General features: G+C 48.3%; 1 protein-coding gene across 4 annotated transcripts in view; it reads left to right on the top strand.

Annotated features, from left to right (window-relative positions):
• ripor1 (RHO family interacting cell polarization regulator 1) overlaps positions 1-24563 on the top strand; it is a 46448-nt gene extending 21885 nt beyond the window's left edge. For all 4 annotated transcript variants that reach the window (XM_056598992.1, XM_056598993.1, XM_056598990.1 and 1 more), the window contains 23 exons: positions 5535-5658; positions 5956-6108; positions 6538-6616; positions 7059-7082; positions 7216-7269; positions 8973-9122; positions 9827-9890; positions 10093-10136; positions 10783-10908; positions 11442-11590; positions 11751-11883; positions 14398-14523; positions 14821-14978; positions 15141-15729; positions 16000-16133; positions 17267-17378; positions 17780-17915; positions 18245-18406; positions 18535-18693; positions 19165-19361; positions 19758-19841; positions 20846-20936; positions 21276-24563. In XM_056598992.1, the coding sequence (XP_056454967.1) occupies positions 5561-5658; positions 5956-6108; positions 6538-6616; positions 7059-7082; positions 7216-7269; positions 8973-9122; positions 9827-9890; positions 10093-10136; positions 10783-10908; positions 11442-11590; positions 11751-11883; positions 14398-14523; positions 14821-14978; positions 15141-15729; positions 16000-16133; positions 17267-17378; positions 17780-17915; positions 18245-18406; positions 18535-18693; positions 19165-19361; positions 19758-19841; positions 20846-20936; positions 21276-21373 (3120 nt within the window). In that variant the 5' untranslated portion in view covers positions 5535-5560 and the 3' untranslated portion in view covers positions 21374-24563. The remainder of the gene's footprint in view (positions 1-5534; positions 5659-5955; positions 6109-6537; positions 6617-7058; positions 7083-7215; positions 7270-8972; positions 9123-9826; positions 9891-10092; positions 10137-10782; positions 10909-11441; positions 11591-11750; positions 11884-14397; positions 14524-14820; positions 14979-15140; positions 15730-15999; positions 16134-17266; positions 17379-17779; positions 17916-18244; positions 18407-18534; positions 18694-19164; positions 19362-19757; positions 19842-20845; positions 20937-21275) is intronic.
• The last annotated feature ends 1190 nt before the right edge of the window (positions 24564-25753 follow it).

Genomic DNA, 25753 nt, shown 5'->3' with positions numbered 1-25753 from the left:
AACGCACAACCAACAAACACAAAGATTTATTATCTTGACATTGTGTAGTACAGTGTATATTCTGTACAAGGCCTTAGTACTCAGTGTTATACCATTGTGTCAATGAAGTACAGTAATATAGTACATTGAAGACATGCATACATGTTGGAGTGCCGTGCCGAGGGGCCTTATTTCATCAAGAGGTCCGCCAGTAGCCATGGGACCTCTGTCCGCCTGTAGCCATAGGACTGCTGTCCGCCTGTAGCCATAGGACTGCTGTCCGCCTGTAGCCATGGGACTGCTGTCCGCCTGTAGCCATGGGACTGCTGTCCGCCTGTAGCCATGGGACCTCTGTCCGCCTGTAGCCATAGGACTGCTGTCCGCCTGTAGCCATGGGACTGCTGTCCCTGTAGCCATGGGACTGCTGTCCCTGTAGCCATGGGACTGCTGTCCCTGTAGCCATGGGACTGCTGTCCCTGTAGCCATGGGACTGCTGTCCGCCTGTAGCCATGGGACTTCTGTCCGCCTGTAGCCATGGGACTGCTGTCCGCCTGTAGCCATGGGACTGCTGTCCGCCTGTAGCCATGGGACTTCTGTCCGCCTGTAGCCATGGGACTGCTGTCCGCCTGTAGCCATGGGACTGCTGTCCCTGTAGCCATGGGACTGCTGTCCCTGTAGCCATGGGACTGCTGTCCCTGTAGCCATGGGACTGCTGTCCGCCTGTAGCCATGGGACTGCTGTCCCTGTAGCCATAGGACTGCTGTCCGCCTGTAGCCCATGGGACTTCTGTCCGCCTGAAGCCATGGGACTTCTGTCCCTGTAGCCATGGGACTGCTGTCCCTGTAGCCATGGGACTGCTGTCCCTGTAGCCATAGGACTGCTGTCCGCCTGTAGCCATGGGACTTCTGTCCGCCTGTAGCCATGGGACTGCTGTCCGCCTGTAGCCATGGGACTGCTGTCCGCCTGTAGCCATGGGACTGCTGTCCCTGTAGCCATGGGACTGCTGTCCCTGTAGCCATGGGACTGCTGTCCGCCTGTAGCCATGGGACTGCTGTCCCTGTAGCCATGGGACTGCTGTCCGCCTGTAGCCATGGGACTGCTGTCCATGTAGCCATGGGACTGCTGTCCCTGTAGCCATGGGACTGCTGTCCCTGTAGCCATGGGACTGCTGTCCCTGTAGCCAAGGGACTGCTGTCCCTGTAGCCGTGGGACTGCTGTCCGCCTGTAGCCATGGGACTGCTGTCCGCCTGTAGCCATGGGACTGCTGTCCGCCTGTAGCCATGGGACTGCTGTCCGCCTGTAGCCATGGGACTGCTTTCCGCCTGTAGCCATGGGACTACTGTCCGCCTGTAGCCATGGGACTGCTGTCCGCCTGTAGCCATGGGACTGCTGTCCGCCTGTAGCCATGGGACTGCTGTCCGCCTGTAGCCATGGGACTGCTGTCCGCCTGTAGCCATGGGACTGCTGTCCGCCTGTAGCCATGGGACTGCTTTCCGCCTGTAGCCATGGGACTGCTGTCCGCCTGTAGCCATGCCAGGGGACTGCTGTCCTGTAACAGCTCTAGCCATGGAACTATGTTAACGCTGAAATGTCAGATTATGGGTGTAAGTAATGTTGATGGTTTAATGCAAAGGATATTTGATTATATTGATTTAACATGCATCACATTAGGTTCCATCTTGTCAATGTTTGATATGTCCTTTCTATTTCACTTTATGGCTGCTATGGGATGTCTAATAGCTCCCATAATGAGTTATTCTGACGGTCGAATGAGGTTGCGTGGTGTAGTCAGTAGTAAGTCTGTTACTTTCTCCCTAAGCTAATCTGCTTCCAGGGTTGATACTCTTGCTACGTGTGGATTTTGGCCAAATTGACTCACATACTTTTCTTAGGTTGCAGATGAATCATTTTCACTATAGAACGTTAGTTGTGTAATACTCACTACCGTATATGTAATCCTCAGTGTAGTACTCTTTTCGATCCTGTTTGCACCACACAATGGCTTGGCAGAGAACTACAACAACACATGGAACTGGGTGACAGTGTGTGTGTGTGTGTGTATGTGTGTGTGTGTGTGTGTGTGTGTGTGTGTGTGTGTGTGTGTGTGTGTGTGTGTGTGTGTGTGTGTGTGTGTGTGTGTGTGTGTGTGTGTGTGTGTGTGTGTGTGTGTGTGTGTGTCTCACTTTATGCAGGGCTTTGTGTTCTAGAACGGTCCTAGGGTGACCAGCGAGCGGTTGCACAATAGACAGGGTGGAGCCCACCTGCCACACACTGTCCCTGGACCCTATGGACGGTTAGGGGAGGGACATACCATTAATGTGGTTAGAACCTGGATGAATCCTTTGTGGTAAACAAGTGGACGCGTTAACGGGACGGTGGGACTCTACCAACACAACGTACCGACGAGGACGAGGACGAGGAAGGAGAGGGCAGCTTGGCTGCCAGGGACTGCGAGCGACGTGGATGGGGCCGGGGTAGAAAGGAAACCAGTGTTAGAAGAGCAGTTGGTGAGAGAGGGAGAGGGAAAAGAAGTGGAAACGGAGAGAGAGAGATGTGGGGATGTGGGGACTTTGTATGACCTGTCTGTCCACCACAGGACAGACACACATCCCCGCAAGGAGTGAGTGTGTGTGTGTGTGTGTGTTTGTGTGTGTGTGTGTGTGTGTGTGTGTGTGTGTGTGTGTGTGTGTGTGTGTGTGTGTGTGTGTGTGTGTGTGTGTGTGTGTGTGTGTGTGTGTGTGTGTGTGTGTGTGTGTGTGTGTGATGACATTGTGCATTTGCTGTGATTTTCACATTTATCAATTCAACGGACCGTTGGCGAATTAGAAATTACTGTGCTTAGTGTAAAGATAGGTTTCGATAACAAACCTTGCTAACCCTCTTTTGTTATTTTTTTCGCTGAGCTTATAACATTGTTTAACATCTCAAGACCATTTTTCTTTCCATTTCCTGCCAGGAAACGTATTTCCTGTCAGGAGAACCAATAGCATGTGACTTCCTGGCGGATTCAAGTGTTTCCTGTGGTGTGTGTGGGATGGATGTGGGAGGGGCGGTGGCGATGGGGTCATAGCAGTGGTTTTGAAGTGCTAACTATTTAAAGAAGGCCAGCTGTTTTGGGCCCAGATGAGTGCTTGGTTATAGCTGTTAGACTGTTAGACCAGAATCTACAAACTGCTCACGGGTTCAGTTTGGCTATGGTGGTTATTTTGTGGTTCTTTTTATCAGATGCAGCTGAATACGCAGCGCACTGTAACCACATTACTAAACGATGTGCTGTAAAAGCATTACCAAACCTTACGTTGTCTTTGACTTTTAGGCATCGTAATTACATCATTCCCATCACTTACAAAATGTTTGCTTTTAGAACTCTGTTGCTGATGATATGGAATAATATTTCTGTCCCTTATTAATCTGCGTTGGTATATAATGTCCATCATACCGTTGCTACGGTACGTGGCCACATGCAGTAGGGTAAAGTATCGCAAATAGAATAGATAGTTTTCTTAGTCGTTATTCTTTAACTCTGACATCATAAGACCTCAACACTGAAGGGCTCCGACTAGCAATTAGGTTTTTCAGGTGGGTTGATGAATAAATAGTCGTTATTGTTCCACTGACTATATTTAGTTTGAACATAGTCAGCGGTAGTAAACGTGTGTGTGTGTGTGTGTGTGTGTGTGTGTGTGTGTGTGTGTGTGTGTGTGTGTGTGTGTGTGTGTGTGTGTGTGTGTGTGTGTGTGTGTGTGTGTGTGTGTGTGTGTATGAAAGACACAGAGTGTGACTCTAATGGAAAGTCAATAATTCATTCTAGTGCAAACTCAGCCTTCCGCTGCACTATTGTCCCGTGACGAACCGCCCCATCCATTTAATTTTCTCTCCTGAGCTCCCGAGCTATTGACGCTCTTGATGTGAGTGTAAAACAAATCGATGTCCCGTTAAAAGAATCTGAAGAAAGGCTGTCCTTTATAATATTAAAAGTCTTAATCCCAGCCTAGTATCACATAAGTGCTCAGTGTTTTTGTGAAGTTTGACTCAAGACCCCCGCAGCCAGCCCTAGACGGTGGTGCTGTGCCGTTAACATGAAGCTGGTCACATGCTTTGTCTCAGGTTCCCCTCGCCCTTCAGAGGGCGAGGGGCGTTGGTGTGATATAGTGTGGGTACAGGAGGCCCTTTGAGGCTCTCACTGGGATGTACGGCCTCTAGCAAAAACCAACTGGACTACTTTTCTTTACTATTGAGGACACTTGCTATTAGTCGTATATCCACCATTGTGATACAAATTAGTTAATTAAAAAACAACAAAGAGCATCCAGGCAGGTCATTAGTTCTGATGTTGATCCACAGTCTAGCGTTGGAAGCAGCTGTATTCGCCGACACCTGTCAGCAGGCGATGTTCATGAATAGTTCTGTGGACAGCAGGGGGTTTGATGGTAAAGATAGGAAGCATGTGTCACCTTGCGGAGCATTTGTCACCAAGATGTAATAAAGTAACTACACATAAAGGAAAAACAAATAAGCCAGTCAGGGGTAGATGAGTACTGTGTACATAATCTGAGAGAGAGAGGGGAGAGACACAGAGTGTGGATATGATTGTCTCAAACTGTTTTCTCTTGGCTGCTTCCCCAGAAATTAGGGTCCATTTAATAGAGTCTTTGTGTGGATGTGTGATCGCTTTAACACACACGCACGCGCGCGCACATGCGCGCGCACACGCACGCACACAAATTCATTGCTGGTGATTGAGATGAATTAGGCTAGTAGTATTCACAGTTGCAGTGGGGACAGTTTAAAAAAAATCATTCCTATTTAACGACCTTGATAAATTCAAGTCTTGTTCCTAAGAAAGATACTTTCTTGTGTGTGGTTCCTGATTTCCAAACCAATTAGCATTCGATGTGCGGTGGTGATGGGGGCATCATTCCGTGGTAGTCCAATGCTCTCAATCCTTTTAAGTACTTCATGTGAGGTCTAAACTGTCTCCCTGCCTACAGTCTGGTCACAGTGGTTTGGTTGGTTGAGTTACGTCCATCACTCTGTATTCTTGTCGTCCAGCGGTCAGTCCTCATCTGGGTAACGACGTCCACATGTGACGTCTCAGAGGGTCCGCTCTTCAACCCGCTCATTGTAACGGGGTGTAAGGCTTCTGCCTCTTAGTTCTTAAAGTGAGGCACATGTTTAAAAGCGGTAAGTAAACCCCCGTTTTCGCAGGACTACCACATCCAGGTTCCGAAATTTGCTATCAAAGCTGTTGACAGACGTAAAGGTTTTAGCATTACACACGGTCACTCCCTATTGGGCAGGGGGAGCAGCCAATAGGAGGCAACCACTACCACTGGAGAAGCCTTTGAGTCGGAAATAGCGAACTTGTAGAATTTACATAAAATGTCCCCCGCTGAACGTTATATATTTTGCCACAAAATATCACCCTGTGAGACACAAACTAAGCTGCTTTTCACCGGGATTTGGTTTTTACCCGCTCTTTAAAGCATCGCTCCTTTGTGTGTGCGTGACGTGGACTGACGTTTGTGTGCTGTGTGTCGCCGTGTGTCCTTCAGGAAGTCCGTCCCGCGCGGTGTCGACCATGTCCCTCTCGGCACGCCCGTCCAGACGGGTCCTCAACAGGTCCATCACTAGGAGCCAGAGCTTCGCCGGAGTCAACACCTACGACAAGGCCTACAGGTAGAGACACACACACACACACACACACACACACACACACACACACACACACACACACACACACACACACACACACACACACACACACACACACACACACACACACACACACACACACACACACACACACACACACACACACACACTGGAGCTTTCGCTTTCTGAACTTGTGAATAGTCCACGACCTCTTTCCTGTAAAAAGGATGACTGTGAGCGGGAACTCTCAGGGAAACAACGTTGACCTGGAGACGGTTGCCATCCACACTAACAGGAGCGCTTCCTGTTTGTTATCTCCAGGAACCTATCGGTGTTCACCGCTCCGGGTCTCAGCAGGAAGACGAGCCGGGCCAGCAGAATGTTCAACATGACCACCAAGTCCAACACGCCGCCCAAAGTCCCCCAGCCAGAGAGGCTGGACGAGGTCTACGAGGCCCTGAAGAAAGGCCTACAGTAAGACACACACAGACACAGACACAGACACACGCTAGCCCGCGCACACGCAGACACAGACACGCCCAGAAACAGACACACACACACACGCAAGCACGCGCACACGCAGACACAGACACACACACACACACACACGCACACCGAGAGAGAGAGAGAGCTCTTAAAGGAAGGTGTGTGTGTGTGTTTGTGACACACACACAAAGACGCGTATGCACGCACGCACACGCAGACACACACAGACACAAACACAGAAACACACACACACGCACACCGAGAGAGAGAGAGAGAGCTCTTAAATGAAGGTGTGTGTGTGTGTGTGTGTGTGTGTGTGTGTGTGTGTGTGTGTGTGTGTGTGTGTGTGTGTGTGTGTGTGTGTGTGTGTGTGTGTGTGTGTGTGTGTGTGTGTGTGTGTGTGTGTGTGTGTGTCAGGACCTATCTTCAGGTCCACCAGGTAGAACTGGACAGCCTCAGCCGACAGATGAAGGAATCCAAGCGGAACTCTCGACTGGTAGGTCACGCATTCTAACAATCCCTCTCCCTGTAGTTTGGCTCCATTTTCAGGTCACTCTTGTCCTTCCTCACCAGAACTGATGGACTGGTTGGTCATTGGGCAATATGTATAGGATCTGCAATCACATGCCAGAGTGTTGATGGGAAGATTACACGCAAATGTATGAACTGCCACAACTCCTGCAATAAGAAGACTATAGACATTTATTGTACAAAAAATGAACTGTTCTTGATGCGTATTACTTAATTATCCAAGCAATTGTTATTAGCTTAACCAATGTCCCAATTGTCATATATATTAAATGGGTATTACAATGGAGTGGGTTGGCTTTAGACCCGTTTTAAAGCATACAGAAACCTGTGACAGTTGTGTTGGATAATAGCCGTGTACTAGTGTCCTTGGTGAGAGATGCTGATGACTGTCTCCTCTCTTGACTCAGGGCTTCCTTTATGAACTGGACAAGGTGAGTGGCAGAGCCGAGTAGCACTACAATGCAAATGATGAGCAAATAATAGATCCTGTCGAAAAATGTATAATGTTGATCATTCTGAAGCTAATTTGCATATTCATTTTTGAATCTCTTTCCGCTCCGACAGCAAGTGAAGGTGAACGAGAGGTTCATCAGAAGACTGGAGTTCCATCTCAGTAAGGTACGCCTCTTGCTCTGGGTTCGACCAATGACAGCCCAGTACAGTCCGAGACAGTCACAATGGAATGGAAGTTGATAAACTGCTACTTGCAGAGCCCATGATCTACCGTCAACATTATGATGTGTCAGATTATCAATAGCAGGACAATTACTGCGTTTGAGGAAGGTCCAAAACAAAAAACAATATCTGTATTTTATTTTTGAATTTAGAAAGATGATGCAGACGGAGATCTGCCAATCGCCCGGTTCTTTCTTGAACAATTAAGATATTTTCTCCACGATTAATCCATGTCTGTGTAGTGTATGTATGGCTGAATAGACGTGTACTGTCAGCACAAACCACTCTGGTAATGTCACCGGTTGTGTGCAATCCCATGATGGCTGAAAAAGGATTTCTGCAATGTTTACATGTATGCGGCAACGCATCACAGGAGAGAGTGAGCATAGGAACTACTTTGAATTCCTATTTAGTTTCAGTTTGATAATGATCCACACAAAGCAAATTGTAAACAAATATGAGCTGGCTCAAAGCTTTAATGAGCCAATCAAAGCAGGCAGCAACACAGGGTGTTGTGACTGAATCCAGATGCTTCTGCCGTGGTAGTTGAGCAGTAAACAAGGTCGGTAGTCTTTTAACTCTGCGTCCTTTCTTGGTGTTCTAATTCCCCCCTCGCCCCTACCACCCTTCTCTGACCACCGCAGTTTGTGTATTTGTTAAATAACAGATGCCATATGCATCTTTTTTGTTATGGTCATAGCTCGTTGCATAAAATTGCATGTACTCAGTGTCGTTGGTGTCATTAAATAACTTTGCCGGGGGGGGGAATAAGAAGTCAAGCATGCATGAAAGCTCAGCAAAACGCGCGTGTGTGTGTGTGTGTGTGTGTGTGTGTGTGTGTGTGTGTGTGTGTGTGTGTGTGTGTGTGTGTGTGTGTGTGTGTGTGTGTGTGTGTGTGTGTGTGTGTGTGTGTGTGTGTGTGTGTGTGTGTGTGTGTGTGTGTCTTCTGCATTGCAGGTTTACTACTTTTACCTGTACTGAAGATGCATTTTATGTCCCAACGATCTTTGTCTCACCTTTTAACTTAATTACGAATTAACTAGCTCATGCACATGCTCCAGGGTGTGTGGGAATGATACCATTCCTTCAGCTGTTCCTTGTCCCCTGGCACAACCTTCCAAGATTAGTTTCTACGTAAAAAAATAAAAGACGGAGTCAGTGAGCTGAGCCTCTGACTCCCGCAGCAGGCCCACAGCTGGCAGCGGGAGAGAAGACTATAAATACTCTCCTGCGCTGTCGCTGTCGCTGCCTGAAATTACAGAGCCCCTCGTGAACCGCACATCAGAAGCAGGGGCCCCGAGGAGCCTCTGGAGCTCGGGGCCCGGCCTCCAACGCCGCTCTGTCTGCAGGCAGACCCGGGCTCTTTTATGGGGGAGAAATTCCTCAGCCTTAAGTTCTTTTTAATTTGTAAAGTCAACCAGAGGATCAATAGATTTATTATTTTGAATGCGGCGCATTCATGTACCCCACGGCACATAAAGAATAGGGTTATGTTCTCTAAGTGGTGTTCAGGGTTATGATTTGGCCGCTTGGCGATCAATTCGGTTGTGCCGACTGTTCAGAAGTTCGACCTGTATGACCTCAAAACGACCGGATGTTCATGTTTTCTTTCCTGCGCTCCTTCCCTCTCCTCCGCCGGGCTGAAGATAGAGGAGCTGTACGAGGCATACTGCCGGCAGCGCAGGCTCCGGGACGGGGCGGAGAAGATGGTGAAGGCCTACACCGCCTCGTCCAGCAGCAAGGAGGCGCGGGAGAGCCTGTCGGAGGCCAACAAGAGCTACAAGGAGTACACCGAGGTAAGAGGGGGAGATCCTGATCAGCCTCATCATCATCATCATCAGCATTATGTATATGAGGACCTCTGAATCCTGGGCCTTAATTAATTATATATATATATTAGTGCTGTCAGTTAAACGCGTTATTAACGGCGTTAACGCAAACCAAATTTAACGGCGTTCATTTTTTTATCGCGCGATTAACGGAATTATTATTATTTATTTTAATTATTTTTTCTTTGGCTCAAAACAAAGAAGCAGTAGCCTGACTGCTATGTTCAAGGCAGTATGTTTGTATGTTCATCGTTTAATTGCACTATAGGCTTTTTTTTTTGTATCGCCCTGTTTTGATCAGTATATGCCAATGTTGTTATCAATAAAAAAACATTTGCACAAGGCAAGCCAATGCACTTCACCATGTTGATAAGAGCATTAAAATGAGAACATTTAATGGGACAAAGAAATCAAGGGATATGTAGCATAGAAAAAAGATTTGCGTTCATTTGAACACGGCTTTATATCTGTCTGTTTCTGTATGTCCGTCTGTCCGTCCTCCACCCCCTCCTCCACCTGCCCTCCTCCACCCCCTCCTCCACCCCTCCTCCACCCCCTCCTCCACCCCCTCCCCCACCCCCTCCCCCACCCCCTCCTCCACCCCCTCCTCCTCCCCCTCCTCCACCCCCTCCTCCACCCCCTCCTCCACCCCCTCCTCCACCCTGCTGTAGAACATGTGTGTGCTGGAGAGCGAGTTGGAGAGCCAGCTTGGGGAGTTCCACATTCGGATGAAAGGTAACAACTATTCCAGTTCTTTCTTTTTACGAAAAGGCCCGGCAGCCATCTCATCTGCCGGCTCTGACCCCAGGTCTTCTACACGCTTCCTTTATGTCTGAGATCCGTCGTCTTGTTGGCATGTGTTTATGTTGGGTTGCCCCCCCCCCCCCCCCCCGGAGCACGCGGCCTGTGTGACGCTATGCGCTTCTCTGTCTGGCAGGTCTGGCTGGATTTGCCAGGTTATGCGCCGGAGACCAGTATGAGGTAAGCCTCATCGTGTGTGTGTGTGTGTGTGTGTGGGTGTGTGTGTGTGTGTGTGTGTGTGTGTGTGTGTGTGTGTGTGTGTGTGTGTGTGTGTGTGTGTGTGTGTGTGTGTGTGTGTGTGTGTGTGTGTGTGTGTGTGTGTGTGTGTGTGTGTGTGTCATTTCAATGTGTATATTACTGTCTCACTTTATCGCTTACACAAGGTGCAGGAGTGATTGACACTTCACCCTTAGGCTAATATACTTGTGTGCACACACACATGCACACATACACACACCTCCTAAGTTCTCAACACACTCACTTACTAATTTCCACATAATTATTCAAATTGGTATTTTTCCCATTAAAACTGGCATATGCCATTTTCATACCCATAAGATCCATTAACAGATTTTCGTGAGCATTGGTGCAAACATATATTTATAAAAATAAGCATACAAAAAATATTTCTATTTTTAGATGCACTGAGATAAATAAACTATAGATACCAGAAGGGGAAAAACAGCCAGTATGCATTGCAATTAAAGTGTGTGTGTGTGTGTGTGTGTGTGTGTGTGTGTGTGTGTGTGTGTGTGTGTGTGTGTGTGTGTGTGTGTGTGTGTGTGTGTGTGTGTGTGTGTGTGTGTGTGTGTGTGTGTGTGTGCAGGTCTTGATGCGGTACGGGCGACAGCGGTGGAAGCTGAGAGGGAGGATAGAGATCAACGGTAAACAGGACTGGGACAGCGAGGAGATGGTCTTTCTGCCGCTCGTCACAGAGTTCCTCTCAATCAAGGTCAGCACCCCCCCCCCCCCCCATCCTAAAGTCTGTTTACTACTCTCTCTAACTCTTTACACTCTTCATCAACCCTGTGAATGTGGAATACATTAACATTTCTCTTGACTTAAAATGTCGCTGTGCATGAAAGGTCACCTGTCTACAGAAACTAATTTATCGTTGGTTCCTGTATGATTCCTCCTGGTGATATTTAACCACATTCGGTCGAGACCATTCTAAAACATTCCAGTACAACACGACAGGGTATTTATGTGCTCTCAGCGTGTATGTTTGACTTTCGACATTTACAAAGCACAATTGATTCCTCAAATTCTTTGTGCATTACATGCGTTTTGTTCAGGTTGTCCCATAAGGTCCGTGTTATGTTTGAAAATACAAGGGGGGAATTAAAGATTTTCGTATGCACGTAAAGACGTGTGTCTTTATTAAAAAAATCTGTAGGCATTTTCCATGCATACAAAAAACCAAGATATCAAGTGTTTCTGAAGAAAAACCAAATCAACTCGCCCTGCATGCTGTTTATCACCTAGGTAACGGAGCTGAAGAGCTTGGCCAATCACGTGGTCGTAGGGACCGTGTCGTGCGAGACCAAGGACCTGTATGCTGCTCTCCCGCAGACGGTCGCCGTGGACATCAACGACCTGGGGACCATTAAACTCAGTCTGGAGGTCACATGGAAGTCAGTGCGGTCATGTGTTCATCCGTTCATTCATTCATTCATTCATTCGTTTGTTTGTTTGTTCCATTCGTCTTTGATTGAAAGCTTCTCATCAGTCTGCAATACATTAATTCCAAGGAAAGCTAACTGCTAACCGTTGGACTTTGCGCGTCTTCCTCAGTCCGTTTGATAAGGACGACCCGTCGTCCGCCGCCAGCACTGTCAATAAAGCTCCGAGCGTCAACAAGAGGTTCTCCACCATCTTCAACCAGAGCCCCCCAGACACCCCCTCACTGCGGGAACAAGCCTTCTATGTAAGAGATCCACACACACACAAACACACACACACACACACACACACACACACACACACACACACACACACACACACACACACACACACACACACACACACACACACACACACACACACACACACACACACACACACACACACACACACACACACACACACACCAAAATAAATGGAGAAAGAAGATCCCAAGCAATATCCTATGAAGCTGAATGTAAAATATATGTATTTATATAATATATATATATATTCGGTGCAGTGTTTCAATCAACAAAGTGCCATCAGATTTTGTAGCTGAATGCTCAGTTTAGATGTGTTGGCCCTGTGTGGTTATTTGGCCATCTTGCAGCAGTAGTGCTCATGGAGGGAGTTAGCCGTCCAACACATGAGGTGCTGCACCTGCACCATCCACAGAGCTGTAGCCTCCACCTGCACCATCCACAGAGCTGTAGCCTCCACCTGCACCATCCACAGAGCTGTAGCCTCCACCTGCACCATCCACACTGCTCACAGAGCTGTAGCCTCCACCTGCACCATCCACACTCACAGAGCTGTAGCCTCCACCTGCACCATCCACACTCACAGAGCTGTAGCCTCCACCTGCACCATCCACAGAGCTGTAGCCTCCACCTGCACCATCAACACTCACAGAGCTGTAGCCTCCACCTGCACCATCCACACTGCTCACAGAGCTGTAACCTCCACCTGCACCATCCACACTGCTCACAGAGCTGTAGCCTCCACCTGCACCATCCACACTGCTCACAGAGCTGTAGCCTCCACCTGCACCATCCACACTGCTCACAGAGCTGTAGCCTCCACCTGCACCATCCACACTGCTCACAGAGCTGTAGCCTCCACCTGCACCATCCACACTGCTCACAGAGCTGTAGCCTCCACCTGCACCATCCACAGAGCTGTAGCCTCCACCTGCACCATCCACAGAGCTGTAGCCTCCACCTGCACCATCCACAGAGCTGTAGCCTCCACCTGCACCATCCACAGAGCTGTAGCCTCCACCTGCACCATCCACAGAGCTGTAGCCTCCACCTGCACCATCCACACTCACAGAGCTGTAGCCTCCACCTGCACCATCCACAGAGCTGTAGCCTCCACCTGCACCATCCACAGAGCTGTAACCTCCACCTGCACCATCCACAGAGCTGTAGCCTCCACCTGCACCATCCACAGAGCTGTAGCCTCCACCTGCACCATCCACAGAGCTGTAACCTCCACCTGCACCATCCACACTGCTCACAGAGCTGTAACCTCCACCTGCACCATCCACACTGCTCACAGAGCTGTAGCCTCCACCTGCACCATCCACACTGCTCACAGAGCTGTAGCCTCCACCTGCACCATCCACACTGCTCACAGAGCTGTAACCTCCACCTGCACCATCCACACTGCTCACAGAGCTGTAACCTCCACCTTGGCCGACTCATGATAAAAAGAATTAGCATGTATATACTGCTGATCACATTCCACAGGGTAGGTTAACGTCACTGCTGCTCCATGGATGGAGACCAGACGTAGGCTACCAGAGGGGTGGTGTAGGACGACATGGCCAGCCCCTTCAGAAGTACCTCACTGCCCCATCTGGCTCCTTTAAATAAATAGATGCTAATCTGTCAGAAGCAGGCCCGCTGTGGCCCGCTGTGGCCCGCTGTGGCCTCCTGGTGCGGCGGTCCCGCCCTGGTCTTTACCCCTCCCGTCTCTAACCCCCCCCCTGCCCGCGCTCCCCCAGTCCCTGCCGCGGCAGCTGACCCGTGGCCGACAGAGCTGGGCGCTGCTCGACGTCTTCCGGGACGCGCGTAGCAGCAACCGTTGCCATAGCGACGACATCCCCCCCTCGCAGCCCCCCACGGCAGTAAGTGGTGTGGTGAGAAGGACCCCCCCTGTAGAGAAGAGTCCCTAGGAGCCCCCCACGGCAGTAAGTGGTGTGGTGAGAAGGACCCCCCCGTAGAGAAGAGTCCCTAGGAGCCCCCCACGGCAGTAAGTGGTGTGGTGAGAAGGACCCCCCCTTAGAGAAGAGTCCCTAGGAGCCCCCCACGGCAGTAAGTGGTGTGGTGAGAAGGACCCCCCCGTAGAGAAGAGTCCCTAGGAGCCCCCCACGGCAGTAAGTGGTGTGGTGAGAAGGACCCCCCCGTAGAGAAGAGTCCCTAGGAGCCCCCCACGGCAGTAAGTGGTGTGGTGAGAAGGACCCCCCCGTAGAGAAGAGTCCCTAGGAGCCCCCCACGGCAGTAAGTGGTGTGGTGAGAAGGACCCCCCCGTAGAGAAGGGTCCCTAGGAGCCCCCTCCTCACGGCCCTTCCTGTGAGTGAACGTCCCCCAGGTGTGGAGGCCCAGTAGAGAACCCCCAGAACCTTCCAGCGTCGCCCCCGAGTGTCCGTGGTCGGCAGGCTTTGTGCGGAAAATACGTTTTGCGAGGTCAAAGATGAACCGCCATGATGGTGAGGACAGCCCACAGGCTCCGCCTCCACGCTGCCCGGGGACTGACGCCTCTCTCCCTGTAGAACATGCTGCGGCGGCAGGACGACCTGGAGAACGGCACGGCCTGGTCCAACTCCTCCGAGTCCTCAGACGACTCCTCCAGCCCCCGGCTGTCGGCCGGCGGCCTGCGACACTCCTCCTCCGACAAGGTACCCCAGGACCCCCCCCCCAGGACCCCCCCCAGATCAGCCCTCAGCGTCACCCGGCCTCTCTGTTATGGGTGGTGTGGACGGTTTAACAACTCTCTGTCTCTCTGTCTCTCTCTCTCTCTCTCTCTGTCTCTCTCTGTCTCTCTGTCTCTCTCTCTGTCTGTCTGTCTGTCTGTCTGTCTGTCTGTCTGTCTGTCTGTCTGTCTGTCTGTCTGTCTGTCTGTCTGTCTGTCTGTCTGTCTCTCTGTCTCTCTCTGTCTCTGTCTCTCTCTCTCTCTCTTTCCCCCCCCCCCCCAGCCAGCGGTAACCACTCCAGATCGCCAACCGGCAGCGACAGGAAGTAGCAGCCCGCAGATAGACATCACGTTCTGTCCTAAAAGCGCCACTTCCTCAACACCTAACTCCGCCCACAAAGGGGTGGGGGGGTCGGCGGACAGCCAAGCGGAGCTCCAGAGGTGTGGTTCACTTCTGTTACTACCAATAAGAAACACCCAACAAACAAACAAATCAGTCCCTTACTCGCTGCTCTTTTGTCGATCCTTTTATTGAGCACTGCGGAGCCTCTCTGTATATATATATATTGATACCTGCCTGTGATCGCTCTCTGCTCTCTGCAGGGACGACGGGAGCGGCACGGCCGTCCTACCCGCCAACGGCGGCGGGGACGAGGACTCTGGGAAGCCGTCGCCAGCGGCGACCAAAGCGAGCGCGGCGGCGGCGGCGGCCTCCGGAGGCACGCCGAGGCCCTTCATGCGCTCGCTGAGCCACATCAGCGAGAGCAGCGCGGACGGTTCGCTGGGGGCCGAGGTCACCCCCCTGGCGTCGCCCCTCTCCATCACTGACATCACAATGGAGCTCCCGGACCCCGCGGCGGAGCTCCAGGGGGGGGGCGGCCCCCTCACACACACCGCCCCGCAGCCAGAGGCCCCTCCTCCGCCGGGGGGCCAGGGGGGCCCGCCGCCGACGCAGGACGGAACCTTCCTGGCGCACAGGGTGCTGGTGGACCCCGAGGAGAGGCCCGGGGGAGGGGCCCGGGCAGGGCAGGGGGAGGAGGAGGGGGAGGAGGGGGAGGAGGGGGGCCTGGTTGACAGCGGGGTGGAGGAGGCCCTGGAGGCCGTGGTCTCGTCGCTGGACGACTACCGGGGACAGTTCCCCGAGCTGCAGCTGCTGGAGCAGGAGCTGCGGCTGCTGCAGCTCACGCTCAAGGTGAGGGGGGTGTGTGTGTGTGTGTGTGTGTGTGTGTGTGTGTGTGTGTGTGTGTGTGTGTGTGTGTGTGTGTGTGTGTGTGTGTGTGTGTGTGTGTGTGTGTGTGTGTGTGTGTGTGTGTGTGTGTGTGTGTGTTCTGCATTGTAAGTGGTTGTCTAGCTGAATGCGATCATACATTATATTGTGCTTAGGGTTGCTGCTTCATGTCTGATCATGTGTGTGTGTGTGTGTGTGCGTGTGTGTGTGTGTGTGCGTGTGTGTCCGCTATAGGGCGGTAAGCACAGCCGGTCTCCTAGCATCGTCAGCCTCACTGTGGAAACCGCTTTGGGGAGTTTCGACTTTCTGAATGGCTCGGACGCTGATGAGGAAGAGGACGGTGCAGGAAGAAAGAGTCGAAACGGCAGGTCTGTGTTTAAGATTGGCATTTCCTTTTGGTTGTTGCGTTTAACATATCCAGAATTCATATTCTATAATCTGTAATCGATTCTAGAGAATACCAACATGCCTGACGCCCAGATTAGGCAAATAGTTTGCAAGTTTCTAATAATCACCGATCATACTGTAAGAGATGCACCAACAGAATGTTGTGCTGCCATCTAGTGGTGTGACCTCGTATTGTCATTGCATAATAAAGGAAGTGCTAAGCAAGTCGCCTTAGTTTATGTGGTAAGAAATTAATATAAATAGAAATTATTTTCACCAAAAATAATGTAATGCTTGAATAAGTCAATTTGGGGCTGGGGGGTGGGGGGGGGGTCAGAACAACACAACATCAAGCACCTGAAGGTGTAGCGTGTTTAATTTAGGGGAATCAATAGAACGGATTTGGAATTGATGGAACAGAGTATTCATAAGTTTGTTTTAATTAGAGTTTAAAAATCATTATGTTTTTGTTAATTAAGAATAAGCCCTTTATTTCTACATTCCCCAGCATGTTGCAGTGCCATGTTTCTACTGTCGTCCAGAACAGACAAAGAGCTCTGGAGAATATCATTTTAGATTTTCTTATTATAATCACCATCTTACTTGTAAGCTATGATCTTTAGTTTTCAGACTAAATAGATATTATTTATTAATGTATCAAGGAGATGATCACGGCCACTCAATGCTGTCGTAAAAGATAACGTCATTTTGGAAGTACCTATTTGCACCTTACAGGCCAGTACAGGCCAGTACAGGTCAGTACAGGTCAGTACAGGCCTGTACTGGCCAGTACAGGCCAGTACGGGCCGTTACAGGCCAGTACGGGCCGGTACAGGCCGGTACAGGCCGGTACAGGTCGGTACAGGTCAGTACAGCCTGTACAGGTCGGTACAGGTCAGTACAGGTCAGTGCAGGTCAGTACAGGCCTCAATAGCTTCTAATACGTCCTTGAAAAAGGGAGAGTTTAGAGGGGGAGATTCACCTGGTTGCTATCTGCAACCTCATCGCTAGAGGCCTCTAAACCCTACACATTGTATATTTTCTGATGCACAGGTTCCACCCCACAAAAGGTGGTTGTATGGTGCCTTTCTTTAACGATGTTTCTCGTGTCTAGTGCCCAACATGAGAGGGATTGGATGGCCTCCCCTGCCTTTCTCACCACTGGCTGTGCTGCGCTAGACCGCACCCTAGTGGTCCACCTGAACAACTGCAGCTCCCAGCTCCTGGTAAGATCCGTCATCCTATTTACATCAATGAGGTTTACCGTTAAGGCTACAAAGTACTTAATATTATAAATAGTATACATGTAGTTTATGTTGAAATGTTTGTGGTGAATATAATTCTGAAGAAAGTTAATACAATCTCAGGAGCAACTGATCGTCATTGTTATTTGAAAACTTCCTATTTCCTTCCCGTAATTTCCCGCACTCTGATTTCGTCCCGAAAGTCCGGTTCAATCCAAAGTGAAGTCCAAAAAATGACATTCTTTATAATTTTTTTGCCTTAATCAAATCTATTCATGGAATGGGAAGTAGATGTCGGTTATATTTCTATGGTATCGAGTCACCAGGTTTTGAAGCTCACAGAGCTTGATCTGTTGTTAATGTTGCTGGGGTCTCTTTGACAGCGGCTGGGAATGTTTGGTCCACTGCGCTGCGGTGAGATGTACGCGTTGGACCGACTGCTGCTGGAAGCCCGCATCTTGGAAATGGTGCGGCGGGCAGCCAAGGAGTCCCCCAGAGCGCTGAGCCGACCTGAAGAAGGTAACTAACAGCCATCTCTAGACCAACTACCCAGCCCTTCAACTAAAACCCTGCTCCAGAGTTCCCCCCTAAAGGTCCCATGACCTGCCACCAGGAGGGCTGGGATTAGCCGTCACACGCATCTAGGTGGACACGCCCACTTGTGATGACATAAGGGGCAGATTTCCAAAACGGCTTGTAACGGCTAATCACACCACACCTGGTGGCATGTCATGGGACCTTTAAGACGTTTACAAAGAGATCATGCCGTAAATATCATATTTCTGCCATCTAGTTCAACCACCGGTCAAATAATTTTTCTCTTAAAAAACGTTTTCTTCCTCCATCAGTTATCCCGCAGTTGGAGCACTGCCAAGGGGCCTTGTTGGTATGGCAACAGTGTGTTGGGAGGGGTCATCTGTACCATGTGACCACGGAGTCCCTCCTCACTGCCCTTGGCCTGCTGTGCTCCTTCAAACTGCCTGAGAAGATGGCCGACGCCGCAGACTTGGGTACACATGTTAATAGTGCTGTTTCTGTTTGTTGTGTTACCTGGTTATGTGTGTCTCGGCTCATACTGCGTGTGTTTCTGTGTTACACGTGTGTTCATATGTATGGGTCTGTGAATGCGGGGCTCCAGTCTTCCAGCGTCTAGTGGAGCGGATACTCGAACGGCGTTTACCACGGAGGAGTACCGACAAAGACGTCGTCCTCGTGACCATCTTCCAGTTGTGGAGTTACCTGGAGGTGGAAGGCATTAAAGACCTGAACGCGCACGTCAGTGAACTGGCCGAGGAGGGTGTGTGGACCTATCGCGTGCACATGCACGCATGTACACGTTAAGACACGCATAGTACATTCAGACATAAGAAATCAGAATCAGAATCTCTTCGTCATTGCACATGGTACAACGAATTTTAAATGCAATCCAGACGGTGTCATTCACAACAACATTTGAAATATATAAGAATGGTTAGAAAATAGACAAAAAAAGATAAAATAATACAAATAATAAAAAATACAGATGAATAAAGATAAATAAGAATGCACAGTAGTGTTGCCCAGCGTTTTAATAGTGCAAATTGGTACATTTAGGATGTTTTTAAGGATTGCAATGAGTAGTTGAGTGTGAACGTTTCTTATCTAATGACGCCAGGTACACGTCTGCCAGGGGTATCAGTGAGGATGTCGACTCATGGTGACTTCTACAAAGTGTTCCCTCAGCCACTATACAGTACCTTACTCTATCCTCCCGCTTCCCGCCTCACAGTCCGATTGGTCCAGAGCCTCTCGTCAGGTGACCAGGAAGTGTTGGTGCGCGCTCTGCGCCGCCCCCCGGACTGCAGCCTGAAGAGGGAGGGGCTCCATGCGGTCGCTAGGTTACTGCGGGACCACCGAGGCAAGGTGTCGGCCTCGGCCAGCTCGCTCTTCAGAAGCCTGGCCGAGCAGCCCAGGTCCCGTGAGAGGGTGAGCTGTGTGTGTGTGTTAGGAAGCTTCTATGGGTTTCTGAAAGTGTGCAACTGGTCTTCATGTGCGAGGCGCGATACACTTTCTGTAGTAACACTCAAAAAATTTTAATGGATAGATTTCCCGGAAAACTATTATTTGACATTTCCGTGCGATGGAATTGTTGTTGCTGTAAAGCTATGGTAGTATCAGATCGCAGTTGCCAAACAAAGCTCTGTGAACTATTCATAACAGTACAGGATTATATCTCTGTAAAGAATTTGCCTATTCATTCCCCAGCTCTCCCTCACCCAGGTCAATCAGCCCTCCTGCCTCCATACGGTCATGTTGTGTATTTGCATGCACTAGTTTTCTATGTGCGTCCTCTTTACACACGGTGTGTTCGTCCCCCCCCAGGCCTTGGTGATCTGCCTGGAGCTTCTGGAGGACACGGATGTGGAGACGCGGGTGTGTGGCTGCAAGGCTCTGGCGTGCTTGAAGGTTGGTACTGTGAGAAATACAGTACAGACTGACCAGACGCAAACAGCCACAGACGGTCTGGCTTAAAGTGCGCCCTGAGCCCTCTGAAGGGGGACCTCTGGCCAGAGACATTTATTGAAGAACATGTTATAATCCAACAAGTGAAACGAGTCTGAGTCACTCAGCGATTCCTCAGACCGAAGTCCTTCCAGCCCCGCCTCATCATACTCACTCCAGATGGCGTCGCCTCCCATTGTATTGGACCTTATATTGAGTGGTGCAAAGGATTATGGGACAATCTCACGCCGCATGCGTGCGGGGGGGGGCTTGGGGGGCTTAGAAAGTGGTGAGACAAAGGAAGAACTTCGGTTAACTTTATGCAAAGGTTAGAGTACTTTCGCTTCCATTTGCATAAAGAGTTTGGCCATTAGGTTGGCCAATCACCTTTCATTGTAGACTCAGGCCAGACTCGAGTTTCATTTCCTGATATTCAGCCCATAGATCGGCAACTGATTTTAAACTCTGCAGAAGCTGGAGATTATTGTCTGCATCCGCTGGGGCCGGGCTGTTGGGACTCGTTGTTTCCCCCAGGGCTCAGTGAACCGGGCTCGTTCACCTAACAAGGTGCAGTGTGGAGGATCAGATTTGCAATTTGGCCGGTATCCTCTCAGTGGCCACTGGGTGGAGCCAAATGCAAGGGGATGGAGTAACCGTCTGTTGCGCTACCGCTCAGCCTTTTATAGTAGCGTTTAAAGAACAAACCAAACCCAAAGAAAATACATTAAATGCAATAATATTTGGTACAAAAGAAAAGACCAACAACTTACAAAATGTGTTTTCTTATAAGTAGTTGAGGAGAGGCAAACAAGTTAATGGGCTTCTAAACATAGGCATTATTCCTAGGCTTAATATTCACGATCTATTTCGGCTCCAAGCCAGGTCGCTGTTATGCATTTTTTTCTCCTAAATGACTTGATAGTAAAGTAAAAGAGTTAAGTGTGTGTGTTTTGTTCTCTGCGTTCCAGGCCAAAGAAGGCATTGAGCAGCTGGTGTATTTGTGTCGCACAGACAAGGAGGAAGTTCGAGACGCTGCCAAACAAGCCCTTCTTGTGCTGGGTATAATAACAATATTATTATTATTAACGATGATTCATCTTTCTATTTAATATCCATGTGACGAAGTTTAAAAACCTAATCAGCGATTTGTTCTTTCTTTTATGTATTCATATTGCCATCCATCGGTTGTCATATACTGTATATGTCCTGTATTGGACGTATACTGGGTTAATTTGTAATCTCATTCAATCATTTCCGCTGTATACCATTTTACTTTGTGATACACAGAAGGACCATGAGTCTCTGTGTCTGAATATCACGACATTCCTCCATTCATTGGTTGTGTTGTTTTCCTTCCATTGTGTGTTTGTGTGTTTGTGTTTGATGGCTGTGTGGCAGGCGAGGAGGGCAGGATGGCCTTTAGGCACGTGGAGACGTCACAGGAAGGTCTCCCCAGCCTGTTCACGCCCGGAGGCATGGCCAGCACAGCGTTCTGAAGACAGCCTTCTCTCTCCCTCAAACACACACACTCTGTACGTCTGGTGGTAGTGACACACACACACACACACACACACACACACACACACACACACACACACACACACACACACACACACACACACACACACACACACACACACACACACACACACTCTGCTGCAGAGTGAACTGCCTTAAACAGAGGAGGGTGGAGATGAGCGGACGCAGAGCCTCAGGAAGGTGGACTGACTGATGGGATAATGAAGGGGGAGGGAAGGCTTAACAAGCATTTATGCTTTTATATTGAGCTCCTGAGTTTGATTATATGTATTAAAGCAACCATATCAATGCCTCCCGGGGTTGGAAGAGGAGGTGGGGGTTCATTGCACTTTTGGTATTCTGATTTCACATTGGATTCAAGATACAAATAGCGTTCAGACGGAGCTGTGTGTAACTTTATTTTTTATTCGAATGAATCCGTTGTTAAGATGCAGTAACTCCCTCAAACATTGTTTATTACAGCCCGGTTTGTTATGAATAGTGACATGGTTCATAATTAACTTGGATGATGGCGTATTATAAATTCTTCATTATTGCCACTTGGTAAACTCGTAGTTGGTAGATGTAGTCAAACTTACCAGTGCCTGCTGTCATTACGTTTATTATCTTTGAGTTTGAGTTTTGAAATGCTTATTAGCACAAAGCTAGCAATAAACTATTTGTGTTCAGCTGTACTGAACCAGGGAAACCTTTCTTGGGCTAAAACATTGTATGCTAAAACATAAGGGGGATAACCTGACTTGTGAATTACCTAACAGGTATACGGGGGTACCCTGGTAGTAATAAGTGCATCGGTCCCCTTATCTCCCTGGCCTACCTCTGAATACTACAATAGGACACTAGAATATGTCTTCAGCGTAAAGCTCCTTTAGGACGAGGAAACCGGAATGGATTCTATTGAGTGTCTGGCTCAAGAAAAATACAAACGTACAGACTGATGGATGGACGACAGACAGACTAACACATGAACTCGAAAGAGAACTGATCTTGGGACAGTCCAGGTGTGTCTGGCCTCTTTAACCACTAGACGAGCCCACAAAGAAAAGGATTCCCACCACAATCTGCAGAAAGAAGCCAATCTACTGAAAGGATGAGATGGTGCATTCATTGGTCTATGTATGTGTCTATTCCTTCATTTACATCCTTCAGGAAAGGGAACTGCCGATTAACCACGGAAACCTGCGCCTCGGCTCAATCGATTAGTTTGAGATCAAATACTGTTTGTGTTTGACTGCATAACATTGGGAGGTCATCTGCTTGTTAAAAATATTCCCGTTTGATGAGAGAGCTCATATATATATATATATGTGTGTGATGAGAGTTAGGAGCCATTGGGTGAAGCGATTCGGTGCCATTGTGTGAATGATATGCATGAGAATTGCTCAGCCTGTTCTCCCTTGAAATATAAATATATATATATATACTAATATAACTATACTTCACTGGAATTGTACATGTTATGTGATTGTCTTGTAAATTTGTTTTTATTTTATAGCATACTCTTAATTTGTACATTTATTTGTATTCTTTTATAAAAGCATTATTATGCCTGGTGATGCATCAACTGTATATTATCTACTGTAAAGGTTATTGGGTTCTTTTTCAAAGCACTTCAGCTATTGTCTATTTCTATTTGGGTTATTGTTACAGAAACCCGGCTGCAGAAGATGACTCCAAATTCAACAAGTCTTCCACAGAGCGCTTAATGTACCATGTGAACTAACCAAACAGAATCATAGTATTCGTGTTTATTTTCTGATTTGCTGAGTAGCTTGCATTAAGGAGCATGCTGGGAGCATTTAGTTTTCTCTGATGAAAAGAAGAGCATGTAATGAGTAACCCATGAATTGGTGCATGTTTATAAACGGCAGCATTAGAGTTCATAGAATCAACAAAAGGGCAACTGCTGTAAACTATTCTGGATTTAAGAAAGGCCCAGAGGGAAATCATATACTTTTCAATTGGAATGATAATTTACCAGGAAACCTTTTTTGTTTTTAACCTGTATGTCTTTTTTCATCTTCCCACCCCATGACTACTGATGTATGGGGTCTAAAGGTCTGAGCAGTCTTTGGTTTTATTTTCCCTCTCATGTTAACCAAGTGCTTGGATCAAACATTGCATTAATCATATTGCAGCCCGATCCCCGTCCTTTCCCCCAGAGAAACCAAATAAGATGGGCAGGCCCTCGGGAAATGCAATCAGCCTCAAATCAAAAGACCGCTATTGAAACAAGACTCAATCGGGAAGCTGCTTTCCTAGTAAGGATTAAACCATGGTTGAAATCCTGTTTAATTACAAGCAATAATTACTCAATACTGTGCTCTTTGTTTTGATCATGATCAAAGTTGTTAAAATGTATAAAAGAAAACTTGTGGTTGGGGGCAATCTGTGCTAAAACATTGATGCATTTAAAATGTGCCAGTTCAGTTCTGCATGAAAAGGGAACACAGAAAATAGGCTGTAGGCTATTGCTGAATCATTGAAGACCATCTTCTTCGATGGTCGCACTTCTATTTGCCACTGTATACCTCCGATAGTGAACCTAGGACAGCAATAATCTACAGATATACCTCTAGATTAGAATACTTCAGTGTGTAAGTGCCTCGAGTGGTGATGCAATCCTGTGAGCCTTTGGGGAGATTAAGATTTATAGAAAAAAAAAGATGAACCATAGGAAAAAAGGTGAGGCAGAACATAGATTTTATATATTTTTTTCAATAAGGCTGATAGACTGCAGCATTGGAAGCAAAATATTTTTTCTATAAAATATTGCCTGGCAGTTGTATTGCCTGATGTCAAATGTATATAAGTAATTAAAATATGTCTAAAGTGATTGTGTTGCTTGTTCAGTGTCTGGTGTCCATTTTTGAGCGTATAGAATTTAAACATATAAAATAAAAACATCCAATTCAGTTTAGTAGCCTAGTCATGACTGAAAGCAGTGTAGAAATGAACACACGTTTTCTTCATTACGTTAGTCCTAAAGCTGAACCACATTTAAAGTTAGTCCCTATGTCCTCAAAATAAACTGCATTTATTTTGTCACAGGCCTACAATGATTACTTCAAGTTTAATTTCTAAAACGCTCCGGATAAAAGCAACTCATATAACCAGCATTTTAACTCCAGAGTAATAGTAACTAGAGTTATCGTAGTCGCAGGGGAAACCACAGCCACAACATTGACCTAAACTGGTTCGATCCCGGTTGGTTTCAAGGTTTCTATGTATTCCAACGGGGCGCCCCTCCTGGCCAATCAGGGTGGCTGCACAAGATTCGATACCACCCCCCAGCGGTCGCACAGGCGCACTGAGCTCCCAACTGCCATTTTGTGGCATAGCCTACTCTGCAAAAGCGGGAGAGGGATTAAAAGAAGCGTCGGAGAAGGTTGCATTTCTTATCTGCCCTGCCAACTTTGTAGCACAGTCTCTGCGCTTTCAGTGGAGTTCACCGGGAGGAGAAACAGACTTAAAAGAGGTAAAGTACTACTACTTTTCAGAGAAGGGGGAGTTTGCAGGATCTTTATTCGGCCTCTAGGTGTCACGATGGGGCTCCGGGTCTGGGCGGCTTGTCGGGGGGTGTTTGTCTCCCTCTATCGTTATTGAAATCCCCGTCAAAATGCGTTTAAATAACAGAAGTTTTCACGATAGAGTTTGAGCCCTCTCTAATTGCAGCGGTATCCGCTGTAGTAGTGTTGAAACGGTAGATGAATAACTGTAATAATGTGAATTAAGTGTTTAGGCCGGGCGTCCATTTTCTCGGTCCTCTCTTTGTTTCCTGTCTTTTACTGCCGAGACGAGATGGAAACTGGCGGGCTGCGTTAGCATAGCGGGCTAACGCTCGCCTTGTCGGGTTGAAAATGTGGAAGCAGAATTACGTAATGCTTTGAATACATTGATCCACATACTCTAATAAATACAACCTAACACTACACTACACCATTATGTGGCACAGTCGACTTTAAATGGAAGAACCGGGGTTAATATTTAAAAAGTATATACGGTTAGCAATAGCAAGGCGGTTTCCCTCCTAGCCCCGAGGCTACGGCCTAACCTTCCCGCGTCCATGTTATAACATGTCGACTACACTTTTTCCTCCAAGTTTTGTACAAGGCGAATCCCATTGCAAGTCAACAGCACAATGTTACCGTTGTGCAAATCTATACCGCGCCACCGGATGCATTCAAACATCAAAATGCGGTGGCGACGCATGTAGCATCACATTAGCTCCGCGGCTAGCATATGGCGCACGAGGAAAAAATCAGGCCACCGCGGGAGGATGACGAGGCATTTATAGCAAAGTGACTACTGCAACCTCTGCGTGTTTCTGTCCGTCG

The sequence above is a fragment of the Gadus chalcogrammus genome, chromosome 9 (genome assembly GCF_026213295.1).
Source record: "Gadus chalcogrammus isolate NIFS_2021 chromosome 9, NIFS_Gcha_1.0, whole genome shotgun sequence".
In the NCBI taxonomy this organism is placed as follows: domain Eukaryota; kingdom Metazoa; phylum Chordata; class Actinopteri; order Gadiformes; family Gadidae; genus Gadus; species Gadus chalcogrammus.
Note: the sequence above shows the minus strand (reverse complement) of the source record. Positions and strands in the feature narration are given on the sequence as shown.